Source organism: Coregonus clupeaformis, chromosome 27, assembly GCF_020615455.1.
Source record: "Coregonus clupeaformis isolate EN_2021a chromosome 27, ASM2061545v1, whole genome shotgun sequence".
Classification (NCBI taxonomy): Eukaryota; Metazoa; Chordata; class Actinopteri; order Salmoniformes; family Salmonidae; genus Coregonus; species Coregonus clupeaformis.
Window position 1 is genome coordinate 28,310,704 of NC_059218.1, and position 17,768 is coordinate 28,328,471.

Below are 17,768 nucleotides of genomic sequence, written 5' to 3' on the forward strand. Positions count from 1 at the left end.
ATGTTATAGGCTATAGTCTATAGCTCACATCAATTTGGATGCATGACCAATTAGAAAATATAAATTGGTGAATATTAAATATTTAAAAAATCATTTAAATGTAGGCCTATTTTTGCCTAATAGCCTTACTTTTAAAATGCTCCTGAATTTTTTTTTTATCTATAGGATAAAGTAAGTTTTCATAATTGAATGTTTGTTATTTCTTCTTGATTTGCTGTTTTCTTTTCTTCTATTTTTGGTCATTGACAAATTGACAAAGGCGTGCCATGGGTTCGTGCTGAGAGCGTCTCTGTCGCTGTCCATTTAAGAACCTTGGAGAACTCCCATCCGGAAAATCGCGTCCGTGGATGAGCGCGGTGGAAGTGGGATTGTGCGTAGGCTACGTCATGTCCACGGGAAAACGACTGACAGATCTCATCTTTTGAGCTCTCTTCTTTTGAGCTCTCATCTTTTGTAAATACTGAATGACTTGGATGCTTGTTCCTTGATTGACTTTAATAGAATCGGGGCTACAGTCTATCAGTCTAACTAAGAATTCCTTGCTGTGTTCTCTAAATTCCAATCGTGTTACGCAACGCGCGAGAGGGATATGAACGAAAGCCCATTCTTATACCGGCCTGGTAAGATGATAACAAAAATGTGTCTGTCGTTGAGCATAACAGGAATAGTATTGCCCATCTATTTATGCGTAAAACCAGTGTCTTTAGTTTCTGCCATTCAGGATCAAAACAAAACGTTATGCCATTCCATGTTAGTTGCTGATGGTTGTATATTTTAGTTTATGACATGTTAAAAGCTGATGATGACAATCTGTTTTCACTGTAGATTGTATCTCATTTGATTTGCCCAGGCAGATACCAGTCACGCCTCTTCGTGCAAGCAGGGATCCCGTTGTAGCCTAAACACAGCAGCATGGGCAGCGCGCATTCCAACCGGGCTAAATATATCTGGTAGGGCCGCAGGAGGGGAAGGACGACAGGGCTTAGCTTTGGACATTTAGCCTTCGTGCGTAAAACGAGAAATTGACCTTCTGAAACGTAGTACAGTAACTTTTTTCACCAAGGAGGCGAAGTGGGACCAATCCAAAATGCCCGCAATTCCGAGTTCTAGGTCCAGGACGCGGGATCGGAACAACGTCCTGAGCAGACCAGAGTTCATGTCCCTGAACCAGCCCCTACGGAGCGGCAACTCGGAGAGCCGGCGACCGGGTCAACCCAAACACCAAGCAAGCCAGCCGTGCGACCCGCAGGAACCTACCGACAGTGCCAACAAGGATCGGAAAGAGCCCACGAAACTGCCCGAGGAGGACTGTATCCAGCTGAACCCTTCCTTCAAGGAGATAGCGATGAGCTCCCTCCTCGCCATTGACATTTGTCTGTCCAAGCGCCTGGGGGTCTGCGCCTACACGTCGTCGTCTTGGGGCAGCGTTCGTTCCATGGTCACCCTGCTCGCGTTCACGGGACACGGCACCACGTGGATCTTTGGCACTATCGTGTGTCTGACAAGGAGTAATACGCTGGCGGGACAAGAGGTCTTGGTCAACCTATTACTTGGTAAATGCACTCCTCACTCTACCCAAAACACATTGTGTAATACTTCAGTTATTGCATTGTACATGTATGATTCAGCTCTTCTTTAATGGTTTAGTTATTATGCTATAGTGTGTCTATCAGTGCATTTTTAATAGGTGTAGACTAGGCAGCCTACTGATATGATCACATCTCTCTACTTCCTTATCCCTGGCCCTGTATTAGGCCTATATAACCCATGTCAATAGGCTAATATTTATGCCATGATTGTTAACTGTTAATGCTTCTCACTAAAATATGTCATTGTCCACCAGAATTTAAAGCATCCCATGGTAGAGGATCAGAAGCAGGTAATTAGGAAATCCTAGCCCTCCATGGACCCTCTCTCCTTCACCCAGCACAGAACCAGGCCTGGGGAACAGGTGCTAGGCTCCACATATCACGAGTTTACTTTGGACTGAAGAACTATAAGTAGACATTTTAACAAGCCAGGGGCCTACATCGAAAGACTCAGTGAAGTCATTATCATCAGTGTCAAGCATAGGCCTATATCAAGATACAGGCTTACACACTGCTTTGCACTTCTTATCCCCACAATGGCAGCTGGTACAAAAGCTACAGTGGAATAATTTTCCAAAGTACCTTATTTAAGTAATAAATACTTGATTAGACTTACTTCCTTAATATGATATGAAACATTAGTAAAACTAAATGCATGCTCTTCAATCGAACGCTGCTGGCACCCGCCCACCCGACTAGAATCACTACTCTCGACGGGTCTGACCTAGAGTACAGTGGGGAAAAAAAGTATTTAGTCAGCCACCAATTGTGCAAGTTCTCCCACTTAAAAAGATGAGAGAGCCCTGTAATTTTCATCATAGGTACCACGTCAACTATGACAGACAAATTGAGAAAACAAATTCCAGAAAATCACATTGTAGGATTTTTAATGAATTTATTTGCAAATTATGGTGGAAAATAAGTATTTGGTCACCTACAAACAAGCAAGATTTCTGGCTCTCATAGACCTGTAACTTCTTCTTTAAGAGGCTCTTCTGTCCTCCACTTGTTACCTGTATTAATGGCACCTGTTTGAACTTGTTATCAGTATAAAAGACACCTGTCCACAACCTCAAACAGTCACACTCCAAACTCCACTATGGCCAAGACCAAAAGAGCTGTCAAAGGACACCAGAAACAAAATTGTAGACCTGCACCAGGCTGGGAAGACTGAATCTGCAATAGGTAAGCGCCTTGGTTTGAAGAAATCAACTGTGGGAGCAAATATTAGGAAATGGAAGACATACAAGACCACTGATAATCTCCCTCGATCTGGGGCTCCACGCAAGATCTCCCCCCGTGGGGTCAAAATGATCACAAGAACGGTGAGCAAAAATCCCAGAACCACACGGGAGACCTAGTGAATGACCTGCAGAGAGCTGGGACCAAAGTAACAAAGCCTACCATCAGTAACACACGCCGCCAGGGACTCAAATCATGCAGTGCCAGAGCGTGTCCCCCTGCTTAAGCCAGTACATGTCCAGGCCCGTCTGAAGTTTGCTAGAGTGCATTTGGATGATCCAGAAGAGGATTGGGAGAATGTCATATGAAACCAAAATAGAACTTTTTGGTAAAAACTCAACTCGTCGTGTTTGGAGGACAAAGAATGCTGAGTTGCATCCAAAGAACACCATACCTACTGTGAAGCATGGGGGTGGAAACATCATGCTTTGGGGCTGTTTTTCTGCAAATGGACCAGGACGACTGATCCGTGTAAAGGAAAGAATGAATGGGGCCATGTATCGTGAGATTTTGAGTGAAAACCTCCTTCCATCAGCAAGGGCATTGAAGATGAAACGTGGCTGGGTCTTTCAGCATGACAATGATCCCAAACAAACCGCCCGGGTAACGAAGGAGTGGCTTCGTGAAGCATTTCAAGGTCCTGGAGTGGCCTAGCCAGTCTCCAGATCTCAACCCCCATAGAAAATCTTTGGAGGAGTTGAAAGTCTGTGTTGCCCACGACAGCCCCAAAACATCACTGCTCTAGAGGAGATCTGCATGGAGGAATGGGCCAAAATACCAGCAACAGTGTATGAAAACCTTGTGAAGACATACAGAAAACATTTGACCTGTGTCATTGCCAACAAAGGGTATATAACAAAGTATTGAGAAACTTTTGTTATTGACCAAATACTTATTTTCCACCATAATTTGCAAATAAATTCATAAAAAATCCTACAATGTGATTTTCTGGTTTTTTTTTCTCATTTTGTCTGTCATAGTTGACGTGTACCTATGATAAAATTTACAGGCCTCTCTCATCTTTTTAAGTGGGAGAACTTGCACAATTGGTGGCTGACTAAATACTTTTTGCCCCACTGTATGTGGACAACTACAAATACCTAGGTGTCTGGTTAGACTGTAAACTCTCCTTCCAGACTCACATTAAGAATCTCCAATCCAAAGTTAAATCTAGAATCGGCTTCCTATTTCGCAACAAAGCCTCCTTCACTCATGCTGCCAAACATGCCCTCGTAAAACTGACTATCCTACCGATCCTTGACTTCGGCGATGTCATTTACAAAATAGCCTCCAACACTCTACTCAGCAAATTGGATGTAGTCTATCACAGTGCCATCCGTTTTGTCACCAAAGCCCCATATACTACCCACCACTGTGACCTGTACGCTCTTGTTGGCTAGTCCTCACTACATATTCGTCGCCAAACCCACTGGCTCCAGGCCATCTATAAATCACTGCTAGGCAAATCCCCGCCTTATCTTAGCTCATTGGTCACCATAGCAACACCCACCCGTAGTATGCGCTCCAGCAGGTATATCTCACTAGTCATCCCCAAAGCCAACACCTCCTTTGGCCGCCATTCCTTCCAGTTCTCTGCTGCCAATGACTGGAACGAATTGCAAAAATCTCTGAAGCTGGAGACTCTTATCTCCCTCACTAACTTTAAGCATCAGTTGTCAGAGCACCTTACCGATCACTGCACCTGTACACAGCCCATCTGAAATTAGCCCACCCAACTACCTCATCCCCATATTGTTATTTATTTTGCTCATTTGCACCCCAGTATCTCTATTTGCACATCATCTCTTGCACATCTATCATTCCAGTGTTAATACTAATTGTAATTATTTTGCACTATAGCCTATTTATTGCCTTACCTCCATAACTTGCTACATTTGCACACACTGTATATATATTTTCTGTTGTATTTTTGACTGTATGTTTTGTTTTACCCCATATGTAACTCTGTGTTGTTGTTTTTATCGCACTGCTTTGCTTTATCTTTGCTTTATCTTGGCCAGGTCGCAGTTGTAAATGAGAACTTGTTCTCAACTGGCTTACCTGGTTAAATAAAGGTGAAATAAAATAAATAAATAAAAGGTTATTTCCCTACATTTGCTATAGTCACGTGAATGTAACATACAGTACCTAAAGTATGACCCTGATTTCCCTAACTAGCAGTAATGGAATCATCCTAGATGGTGAACTAATTTTAGGTGGTTATTTTTGACACACGTCTGCAAAGGAAACCAGCAGACTATACCCCAGATTGATTTGAGTGAAATTGGGGCCACTGTGCCTGTGTGTGTGTGTGTGTGTGTGTGTGTGTGTGTGTGTGTGTGTGTGTGTGTGTGTGTGTGTGTGTGTGTGTGTGTGTGTGTGTGTGTGTGTGTGTGTGTGTGTGTGTGTGTGTGTGTGTGTGTGTGTGTGTGAGAGTGCGTGCGTGTGTGTGTGTGTGCATGTGTGATAGTTCAAAAGTACCCATTCAGCTATGTGCCATTGAAGCTAAGCAGGGTTGGTCCTGGTCGATCCCTGGATGGGAGACCAGATGCTGCTGGAAGGGGTGTTGGAGGTCCAGTAGGAGGCACTCTTTCCTTTGGTCTAAAAAAAGATCCCAATGCCCCAGGGTAGTGATTGGGGACATTGCCCTGTGTAGGGTGCCGTCTTTCGGATGGGATGTAAAATGGGTGTTCTGACTCTCTGTGGTCACTAAAGATGCCATGGCACTTATTGTAAGAGTAGGGTGTTAACCCCGGTGTCCTGGCTAATTTCCCAATCTGGCCCTCATACCATAATGGCCACCTAATCATCCCCAGCTTCCAATTGGCTCATTCATCCCCCCTCCTCTCCCTTGTAACTATTCCACAGTTTGTTACTGTAAGTGAGAATGTGTTCTCAGTCAACTTACCTGGTAAATTAAGGGTTAAATCAAAAATACTCCTACACACCCCTTTGCTATTGTAGGCCCACCATGTTGGCATCCAACATGTGCTGGTTCATACCAGTGAATTCACCATGTCCCATTTGACACATGAAAGCCTAAGGGATTTTATTTTTGCTCCTATGCTGGATGCCTGGTTGCTTTGGGCTGGTGTGTGTGGGAGGCTTTTGCGTGTGTTATACCAGTAGAGGGATTACTCAGAAAAACACTGCAAATCTGTGGACTGAATCTGTATTGTGTTTAGTCTATAATCTGTTTAATTTGGGAAAGTTTTGTGTTTGGGCAATGTTCAGGTCATTGTTCAGGTCATTAATAATGATCCTGGATAGGATAGGGAACCACCGTGTTTGAACAAACATCCTGATTAAGGCAGCTGTGAATGCAGTATAATTCACAATAACATCTCTATCTCACTTCATTTTGCCTTCAGGAATGGACAGACAGACAGAAATATACATATTTTCTTGCATAGATAACATTGACTCTAGGCTGGTGAAATCCATGGCTTGGCTCTCCTCTCCCCTCACCTTCAGTAGTGCTGAGGTGGGCTATATCAGGGGGCAGAGCTGGGTCCTGTAGCTGACACCATTGGCTTTCATTGGCAGCTCAGCACTGTGTCCCCATTGTCCCAGAATGACCCCAAGGTACCACATACTCACGTCCATGCTGTCCATTCCCCTCTCTCTGCCTTTTTTCAATTTCCCCAACTTTCCTTTCCTTAATGGTCTGTGAACACTGTGAATTCTAATTTGCTAGAAGTTTACTTAAGCAATAAGGCCCAAGGGGGTGTGGTATATGGCCAATATACCACGGCTAAGGGCTGTTCTTAAGCACGACGCAATGCGGAGTTCCTGGCCACAGCCCTTAGCCGTGGTATATTGGCCATAAATCACAAACCTCAGAGGTGCCTTATTGCTATTATAAACTGTTTACCAACATAATTAGAGCAGTAAAAATAAATGTTTTGAAATACCCGTGTTATACGGTCTGATATACCACAGTTGTCAGCCAATCAGCATTCAGGGCTCGAACCACCCAGTTTATAATTTACAATAGAACTAGGGGGTTATGTGTGTGGGTGGGTGTACAGGAAGGAGACAGCATCATCAATGTCTGAATCCTGAGTCCTGACAGGTTCCACAGGGTAGCTGGGTGATCAAAAATGTGATTGTGGGGATATTTTGCTGCTAAAAAGAGACAGAAAAGAGACACTTGAGGACAGGATCAAGTACTGTAGGTGAGTCATATCCAAATAATTAATAATGATCTATCACACCCAATCATAAGTAAGTCTATTATACTGTACATCTACAGTATTTCAAGTATTCTCCAGTCTTATTACAAGAGTTTGAGGTGGAAAACGTTTCTGTCTCAGTATTTCACTTGCAAATACTCTCAGCGACAGTCGCCTCAGATCAAATCACTACACAGACAGACAAGTGCACATACAGTAAGCCAAAGCTGAACTATAAGCTAGGTGCTCTCTCAGTTCTGTGCTAGCTTCCAGACCTATTTAGAGAGTAACTGGGCTGCTAGCCTGATAATGTGGCCGATTGGGATGCTGTAGCATAGAGGCTCATACATTCTGATCACACACAGGGAAGAGAGAGGAGATGCGACGATGCGCCACTGTTCCACAAACTCTTGGCTCTTCTTAACCTTCTACTGCAGTGGGCTAAATCAGGGTCACACAGAGTGTTTCTTGGTAATCTTAAACAAATCTACTTTGAAACAAGTATACACCTCACGCACATGGTTATGGGCTTACAAAAATAAGACATCTGTACCATGGCAGATATAAAGTTGGAACGTATTCAATTTTGAATTTATATACATCACAGAAGACTGAAATATAACAAAACTGTTTGAAATAGAAACACCAGATTTTCGGCAGATTTTTTGAAAGAATGTTTATTAATTATGAAATTATGAAAAATATTAATAACATTCCACCCATGAGGCCACTAGGTCATTTGACTGCAGGAAAGGGCTACAAGCCACTGTGTCATTGCTGGGGAACCGCCTGGCCTGCGTTGTTCATCACTGATGCCGAGTGGCGCAGTGGTCTAAGGCACTGCATTGCAGTGCTAGCTGTGCCACTAGAGATCCTGGTTCGAATCCAGGCTCTGTCGTAGCCGGCCGCGACCGGGAGACCCATGGAGCGGCGCACAATTGGCCCAGCGTCGTCAAGGGTAGGGGAGGGAATGGCCGGCAGGGATGTAGCTCAGTTGGTAGAGCATGGTGTTTGCAATGCCAGGATTGTGGTATGAAAAATAAAAAAAATTATGTATGCACTCACCAACTGTAAGTCGCTCTGGATAAGAGCGTCTGCTAAATGACTAAAATGTAAATGTAGCAGATATAGAGCAAATTACACAAACTACAAGCTAATTGATCTCCATGTGTTTTTGACTACAGATATTGTGTGTTGTGGTTTACTGACCTGTGGTTAATTGATCTAGTTTGGCTTTTTCATGCAACATAATACTTTTTTTATCTTCCCACCTCAGCCCTTCTGCTTGATGTCATGACAGTGGCCGGAGTCCAGAAGCTGATCAAACGCAAAGGACCCTGGGAGATGAGTCCGGGATTCCTGGACTACTGTGTCATGGATGTGTACTCCTTCCCGGCGGCCCATGCCAGCCGCGCTGCCATGGTGTCCAAGTTCCTGCTGTCCCACCTGGTCCTGGCCGTCCCGCTTCGCATCCTGCTGGTGCTCTGGGCCTTCCTGGTGGGCATGTCCCAGGTGCTGCTGGGTAGGCACCACCTGACCGACATGGCGTGCGGCTTCGCCCTGGGTCTGCTGCACTTCAGCCTGGTGGAGACGGTGTGGCTGTCGTCCAGCGCCTGTCAGACCCTCATCTCTATAGGGACCCTCAGCTGGAGCTCCTTCTACTGAGCACTATCTATCAAGGCTCTCAACACCTTTTTGAAGCTGTGAAGCCTGGCTTTATAAAGCCTTAAAAGTAGGGCCATGAGTTCTTCCTAACATGATCTGGAACAGAGTTTTCCCTGATCAGGGCCTACTGCCCTGGCTTTATCTTGATTTCCTTTCAATGATGTTGTTTGTATTTTTCTGCTGGAAACTATCATTTGTTAAAAACTATAAATTGTTGAGAAACAGATGGACTGGACTCCAAATGTGAATAGATTTTTGCTGTCATTGAATTGTGCTGTATGTGTTAAACAAATAACATGATTGTTGTCTAGAAGGTCAGGGATTTTGATACAGGGTTAAATATTTATCCTATCCAAATAAGTTTCAAAAGATAGTTTTGATTTGTTTAAGGCTAGCAGTTTCATCATAGATCTGTACATTGTATATTCCACATTGTTTGCCTTCTCTGCTGCAATCTAAGCATTAACCAAACAGATAGACACAGTCAGTTTGTTATGGTGCTGATTTCATGCCTCTCTGAGTAACTGAACAACGTCTGTGTGAAGTCATCTACAGTACATCAGGCTTGGGGTTACCATTGATACTGTGACATATGTGTGTGTATATGGGTGATTGCGTGTGTGTGTGCATGTGTCTGTGCGTGTTTGTATGTATGCATGCAAGATTTCTTATGTGTGTACCATTGAGTGTCTAATGTAATGTATTTTGGAGGGTAGAAGTCACTGAGTAAACCTATGCTGGGTAAAGTCCTGAATGTTCACTGGAGTGTACAAAAAATTAATTATACCTGATATCAAAGGCTTTATAACTACTGTATGCCTTCATTTATTTCATTTATTTGTCTTCTGCTATCTCTTTTGGTTGCTTATTCTTGTTGTGATATTATGGACTATTTAAGCCGTAGCCTTTTTGCTTCCGCATAAAAAGATTTAATTGGGTTGGACCTGTATATATATATATATATATATATATATATATATATGATATTGCATTAGTGCAAGTCAGCATGTTTTGTTTTGTACAAGGATGACAAGAAAGTCATCTTTTCATGCAGTGTTTCAGTTTATCCAGGCTAATTTGCAAAATTAAGAAGATGGCTGGATAGCCTTTATAAGATGTGGACTCTGAAAAAGTGGTATGTCCTTCCTGCGTTGTTTATGCATGCCCGTAAATATACCATTTGCCATGACTTATTTTCGTGTTGTTTTTCTGTGTGTGTTTGTGTGTGCTTGTGCGCGCGTGCGTGCGACATTCATGTTTTGATTGTGGTGGATGCTTTTAAGAACATGTAAATGTGCTCAACCCAAGTAATGACTGTATTTGGAGTCATTGACTACAAAATGGATTGGTAGCCACCACCTGAAAACCATTGATTTACATGACTCCACTCCATCAATATGTCTCACTGTCCGCAGTTACTCATCAGTAATGAAGCTGAAACAACAGCTTCCTTATTTATTCAGGAAAAACCCATTGAGATTCATGTATCAGGGCTGACCACACACACACACACACACACACACACACAAAGTTGCATGGCCAGCCTTTCACCATTTATATACACTCACAGAAGGATCTGAGCCACACGGGACTCCTAATCTTCTCATTCTCCCCTTTTACGGAGAAGAAGGAAGGGAACAAAGGAGGGACAATCTGTCTCAGCAAATGAGAAAATTGCATTTACAGTGCCTTCAGAAAGTATTCACACCCCTTGACTTTTTCCACATTTTGTTGTGTTACAGCCTGCATTTAAAATTGATTAAATTGAGATTTTGTGTCACTGGCATACACACAATACCCCATAATATCAAAGTAGAATTATGTTTTCCATTTTATTTTATTTTTTATACAAAATGAAAGGCTGAAATGTCATGAGTCAGTAAGTATTCAACCCCTTTGTTATGGCACACCTAAATAAGTTCAGGAGTAAAAATGTAATGGACTCACTGTGTGCAATAATAGTGTTCATCTCTGTACCCCACACATACAATGATCTGTAAGGTCCCTCAGTTAAGCAGTGAATTTCAAACACAGATCCAACCACAAAGACCAGAGAGGTTTTCTAATGCCTTTAAAAGAAGGGCAACTATTGGTAGATGGGTAAAAATAAAAAGCAAACATTGAATATCCTTTTGAGCATGGTGAAGTTATTCATTACACTTTGGATGGTGTATCAATACACCCAGTCACTACAAAGATACAGGGGTCCTTCCTAACTCAGTTGCTGGAGAGGAAGGAAACCGCTCAGGGATTTCACCATGAGGACAATGGTGACTTGAAAACAGTTACAGTTTAATGGCTGTAATAGGAAAAAACTGAGGATGGATCAACAACATTGTTTTTACTCCACAATACTAACCTAAATGACAGAGTGAAAAGAAGGAAGCCTGTACAGAATAAAAAATATTCCAAAACATGCATCCTGTTTGCAATAAGGAACTGAAGTAAACAAAACAAAAAAAAACGTTATGTCCTAAATACAAAGCATCTTGTTTGGGGTAAATCCAACAGAACACATCACTGAGTACCACTCTTTAGATTTTCAAGCATGGTGGTGGCTGTATCATGTTATGGGTATGCTTGGCATCGGCAAGGACTAGGGAGTTTTTTAGGATAAAAATACATGGAATTGAACTAAGCACAGGCAAAATCCTAGAGGGAAACCTGGTTCAGTCTGCTTTCCAACAGACACTGGGAGACAAATTCACCTTTCAGCAGGACAATAACCTAAAACACAAGGCCAAATATACAGTGAGGTTGCTTACCAAGACGACATTGAATGTTCCTGAGTGGCCTAGTTACAGTTTGACTTAAATCTTAAATCGGCGTAAAAATCTAAGGCAAGACTTGAAAATGGCTGTCTAGCAATGATCAACAACCAACAAGAGCTTGAATAATTTTTTTAAGAATAATGTGAAAATATTGTACAATCCAGATGTGCAAAGCTCTTAGAGACTTACCCAGAAAGACTCACAGCTCTAATCGCTGCCAAATGTGATTCTAACATGTACAGTGGGGAAAAAATTATTTAGTCAGCCACCAATTGTGCAAGTTCTCCCACTTAAAAAGATGAGAGAGGCCTGTAATTTTCATCATAGGTACACGTCAACTACGACAGACAAATTGAGAGAGAAAAAATCCAGAAAATCACATTGTAGAATTTTTAATGAATTTATTTGCAAATTATGGTGGAAAATAAGTATTTGGTCACCTACAAACAAGCAAGATTTCTGGCTCTCACAGACCTGTAACTTCTTCTTTAAGAGGCTCCTCTGTCCTCCACTCGTTACCTGTATTAATGGCACCTGTTTGAACTTGTTATCAGTATAAAAGACACCTGTCCACAACCTCAAACAGTCACACTCCAAACTCCACTATGGCCAAGACCAAAGAGCTGTCAAAGGACACCAGAAACAAAATTGTAGACCTGCACCAGGCTGGGAAGACTGAATCTGCAATAGGTAAGCAGCTTGGTTTGAAGAAATCAACTGTGGGAGCAATTATTAGGAAATGGAAGACATACAAGACCACTGATAATCTCCCTCGATCTGGGGCTCCACGCAAGATCTCACCCCATGGGGTCAAAATGATCACAAGAACGGTGAGCAAAAATCCCAGAACCACACGGGGGGACCTAGTGAATGACCTGCAGAGAGCTGGGACCAAAGTAACAAAGCCTACCATCAGTAACACACTACGCCGCCAGGGACTCAAATCCTGCAGTGCCAGACATGTCCCCCTGCTTAAGCCAGTACATGTCCAGGCCCGTCTGAAGTTTGCTAGAGTGCATTTGGATGATCCAGAAGAGGATTGGGAGAATGTCATATGGTCAGATGAAACCAAAATATAACTTTTTGGTAAAAACTCAACTCGTCGTGTTTGGAGGACAAAGAATGCTGAGTTGCATCCAAAGAACACCATACCTACTGTGAAGCATGGGGGTGGAAACATCATGCTTTGGGGCTGTTTTTCTGCAAAGGGACCAGGACGCCTGATCCGTGTAAAGGAAATAATGAATGGGGCCATGTATCGTGAGATTTTGAGTGAAAACCTCCTTCCATCAGCAAGGGCATTGAAGATGAAACGTGGCTGGGCCTTTCAGCATGACAATGATCCCAAACACACCGCCCGGGCAACGAAGGAGTGGCTTCGTAAGAAGCATTTCAAGGTCCTGGAGTGGCCTAGCCAGTCTCCAGATCTCAACCCCATAGAAAATCTTTGGAGGGAGTTGAAAGTCCGTGTTGCCCAGCGACAGCCCCAAAACATCACTGCTCTAGAGGAGATCTGCATGGAGGAATGGGCCAAAATACCAGCAACAGTGTGTGAAAACCTTACAGAAAACGTTTGACCTGTGTCATTGCCAACAAATGGTATATAACAAAGTATTGAGAAACTTTTGTTATTGACCAAATACTTATTTTCCACCATAATTTGCAAATAAATTCATTAAAAATCCTACAATGTGATTTTCTGGAATTTTTTTCTCAGTTTGTCTGTCATAGTTGACGTGTACCTATGATGAAAATTACAGGCCTCTCTCATCTTTTTAAGTGGGAGAACTTGCACAATTGGTGGCTGACTAAATACTTTTTCCCCCACTGTATTGACTTATGTAAATGAGATATTTCTGTATTTATTTTAAATAACTTTGCTAAAATTTCTAAAAATATGTTTTCACTTTGTCATTATGGGGTATTGTGTGTAGATGGATGAGAAAACAATATATTTAATCCATTATGACTGTAGGGGGGTATGAATATTTTCTGAAGGCACTGTGTCATAATTCCTCCATCCTCTGCTTTTGTCATTCCTTGTCTTGTCCAAAGGTCACATATTATTACACACATTTACATTCAATGTTATTCATACATGCATCCATGATGGAATGCAAACAGCATTGCACTGCATAGCAGACATATTGGAGCTTGTATTTTCCTGCCTGTGTGACAGATACACCTCAGAGGGGTTTCCCAGACAGAGTTTAATTTAAGTCAGGATTAGACTAATTCTACTTCAATTAAGTAAGGACTAACCAGTTAGCACTGGTGCTGACCAGAGGATGCTTCAAAAACCAGGGATGGGACACTAATACATAAGCATTGTGTGGAATTGGAGTAAGTTACCTAAATCAAACAATGAACGGAGGTAAAAGAAAACATTCAAAGAATTTTAGTGACTTTGTAAAAACCCTTTTGATGCAAATTGTGTCAAACCACCCAATTATCTAGAATAAACAGCATGATTCATCAAAAAAAAAAAAAAAAAATGCCTGGTCTACCATTTGTAATTAATTCAACTCAAATTAAAAAGTAAAGAAAAAGTCACTTTGAAATGATCGTTTTCTTGTGTAACACAGCACAGTGGGTCCTAAATATATTTGTGTGACAAAAATGTAACACAAATAATATCATACATAATCATTAATATCATTTCTACATTGTCTTTCTAAGGTCCTGTGGAAAAACAAAAATCAACTTAAAGAAGACAAATGCTGTTGCTCGTAGGGAGCCTTTCAAGACTGGTGGCAGAACATTTAACATTTACATTTTAGACATTTAGCAGATGCTCTTATCCAGAGCGACTTACAGTGAGTGAGTGCATACATTTTTCATACTGGCCCCCCGTGGGAAACGAACCCACAACCCTGGCGTTGCAAGCGCCATGCTCTACCAACTGAACCCCAGTAAGACCAGAGACATGTGCTGGGGGACTTGTTGACCGGGATCATTGATAGCCACCAACCCCTGGAAGGTATCCCCAATGATGACCAATGTGGACAGTTCAGATGGGGGACTGTTCCAATCCTCATTTGGTAGGACACATTCATTAAACATGTGCCATCTCCGGACTGCAGGGTATATGTAATGTTTCCAGTCATCTCTTGCACTCTTGCACATAATAGAAACTATGTAATGAATTAATCCAGACACTTATAAGAAATCCCGCTATGACCTCCGATAAGCCAGTAAACAATAAAAACGTCAATACAGGCCTAAGATCAAATCCTACTACGCCGGCTCTGACGCTCGTCGGACGTGGCTGGGCTTGCAAACTATCAAAGGAAACCCAGGCTCGAGCTTTCCTGTGACGCGAACCTATCAGATGAGCTAAATTCCTTCTATGGTCGCTTCGAGACAAGCCACACTGAACCATGCATGAGATCACCAGCTGTTCTGGATAACTGTGTGATCTCGCTCTACGTAGCCGATGTGAGTAAGACCTTTAAACAGGTTAACATTCTCAAGGCCACGGGGCCAGAAGGATTACCAGGATGCGTACTCAGAGCATGCGCTGACCAGCTGGCAAGTGTCTTCACTGACATTTTCAACCTCTCCCTGACTGAGTCTGTAATACCTACATGTTTCAATCAGACCACCATAGTCCCTGTGCCCAAGAACACCAAGGTAACCTGTCTAAATGACTATCGCCCTGCAGCACACACATCTGTAGCCATGAAACGCTTTGAAAGGCTGGTCGTGTTTCACAACATCATCATCCCAGACACCCTAGACCCACTCCAATTCGCATAACGCCCCAATAGATCCACAGATGACACAATCTCTATTGTACTCCACACTGCCCTCTCCCACCGTGAGAATGCTGTTCATTGACTATAGCTCAGCGTTCAACACCATAGTGCCCTCCAAGCTCATCACTATGCTCAGGACCCTGGGACTGAACACCTCCCTCTGCAACTGGATCCTGGACTTCCTGACGGGCCGCCCCCAGGTAGTGAGGGTAGGCAACAACACATCCACCACACTGACCCTCAACATGGAGGCCACTCAGGGGTGCGTGCTTAGTCCCTTCCTATACTCCCTGTTCACCCACAACTGTGTGGCCGCGCACGACTCCAACACCATCATTAAGTTTGCTGACGACACGACAGTGGTTGGACTGATCACCGAAAACGATGAGACAGCCTATAGGGAGTAGGTCAGTGACCTGGCAGTGTGGTGCCAGGACAACAACCTCTCCTTCAACGTCAGCGAGACATAGGAGCTGACCGTGGACTAAAGAAAACGGAGGGCCGAGCACACCCCCATCCATATCGACGGGGCTGTAGTGAGAGCTTCAAGTTCCTCAGTGTCCACATCACTTAGGCATTATCATGGTCCACACACACCAACACAGTCGTGAAGAAGGCACGACAGAGCCTTACAAAGTTCTACAGCTGCACCATTGAGAGCATCTTGACTGGCTGCATCACCGCTTGGTATGGCAACTGCTTGGCATCCAACCGCAAGGGTAATGCGGGCGGCCTAGTACATCACTGGGGCCGAGCTCCCTGCCATCCAGGACCTCTATACAAGGTGGTGTCAGAGGAAGGCCCTAAAAATGGTCAATGACTCCAGCCACCCAAGTCATAGACTGTTCTTTCTGCTACCGCATGGCAAACGGTACCGATGCACTGGAACCAACAGGACCCTGAACAGCTTCTACCCCCAAGCCATAAAACTGCTAAATAGTTAGTTAAATAGTTAACCAATAGCTACCCAGACTATCTGCATTGACATTGTTACACTAACTCTTTTGACTCATCACATACGCTGCTGCTACTGTTTATTATCTGTTGCCTAGTCCCTTTATCCCTACCTACAGTGCCTTCAGAAAGTATTCTTACCCCTTGACTTATTCCACATTTGTTGTGTGACAGCATGAATTTTAAATGAATTAAATATGATTTTTTTCTCACCCATCTACACATAATACCCTATAATGACAAAGTGAATACATGTTTTTAGAAATTTAAATCTAATTTACATAAGTATACACATTCTGAGTCTTGTTAGAATCACCTTTGGCAGTGATTACAGTGGTGAGTCTTTCTGGCAAGTCTCTAAGAGCTTTGCACACCTGGATTGTACAATATTTGCCCAATATTCTTTTTAACTTTCTTCAAACTGTCAAATTGGTTGTAGATTTGGCCTGTTTTAGGTTATTGCCCTGCTGAAAGTTTAATTCATCTCCCAGTTTTTGGTGGAAAGCAGACTGAACCAGCTTTTCCTCTAGGATTTTGCCTGTGCTTAGCTCCATTCCGTTTACTTTTTATCCTGGAAAACTCGATTTCAAGCATGCCTATAACATAATGCAGCCACCAGTATGCTTGAAAATATGGAGAGTGGTACTCAGTAATGTGTTGCATTGCATTTGCCCCAAATATAACAGTATTACTTTAGTGCCCTGTTGCAAACAGGATACATGTTTTGGAATATTGGTATATGGTACCCTGGTCTTTGTGATTGAATCTGTGTTTGAAATTCACTGCTCGACTGAGGGACCTTACAGATAATTGTATGTGTGGGGTACAGAGATGAGGTAGTCATTAGAAAATCATGTTAAACACTATCATTGCACACAGAGTGAGTCCATGCAACTTATTATGTGACTTGTTAAGCAAATCTTTACTCTTGTACTTATTTCGGCTTGCCATAACAAAGGGGTTGACTACTTATTGACTCAAGACGTTTCAGCTTTTAATTTTGTATTAATATGTAAAAAATTCCTACAACATAATTCCACTTGGACATTATGGGGTATTGTGTGTAGGCCAGTGACAAACAACTCAATTTAATTCATTTTAAATTCAGGCTGAAAGACAACAAAATGTGGAAAAAGTCAAGGGGTGTGAAGGCACGTTATATATACAGTACCAGTCAAAAGTTTGGACACACCTACTCATTCAAGGGTTTTTCTTTATTTTTTACTATTTTCTACATTGTAGAATGATAGTGAAGACATCAAAACTATGAAATAACACATATGGAATCATGTAGTAACCAAAAAAGTGTTAAACAAATCAAAATATATTTTAGATTTTAGATTCTTAGCCACCCTTTGCCTTGTTGACAGCTTTGCACACTCTTGGCATTCTCTCAACCAGCTTCATGAGATAGTCACCTGGTGACACTGCTTTTCCAACAGTCTTGAAGGAGTTCCCACATATGTTGAGCACTTGTTGGCTGCTTTTCCTTCACTCTGCGGTTCGATTCATTCCAAACCATCTCAATTGGTTTGAGGTCGGGGGATTGTGGAGGCCAGGTCATCTGATGCAGCACTCCATCACTCTCCTTCTTTGTAAAATAGCCCTTACACA

General features: G+C 42.6%; 1 protein-coding gene across 4 annotated transcripts; it reads left to right on the top strand.

The window, feature by feature from the left end:
- Positions 1 to 245: 245 nt before the first annotated feature.
- Positions 246 to 8,927, top strand: LOC121541698 (inactive phospholipid phosphatase 7-like). 4 transcript variants are annotated; one of them, XM_041850942.2, is made up of 4 exons: positions 246 to 620; positions 826 to 1,553; positions 1,844 to 1,879; positions 8,283 to 8,927. In XM_041850942.2, the coding sequence occupies exons 2-4, from the start codon at positions 1,088 to 1,090 to the stop codon at positions 8,669 to 8,671; spliced, it is 891 nt and encodes a 296-aa protein (XP_041706876.1). In that variant the 5' UTR covers positions 246 to 620; positions 826 to 1,087; the 3' UTR covers positions 8,672 to 8,927. The 4 variants fall into 4 exon arrangements, with proteins under 4 accessions (XP_041706876.1, XP_041706875.1, XP_041706874.1 ...); XM_041850941.2 differs by having other exon boundaries at positions 851 to 1,553; XM_041850940.2 differs by having other exon boundaries at positions 246 to 1,553.
- The last annotated feature ends 8,841 nt before the right edge of the window (positions 8,928 to 17,768 follow it).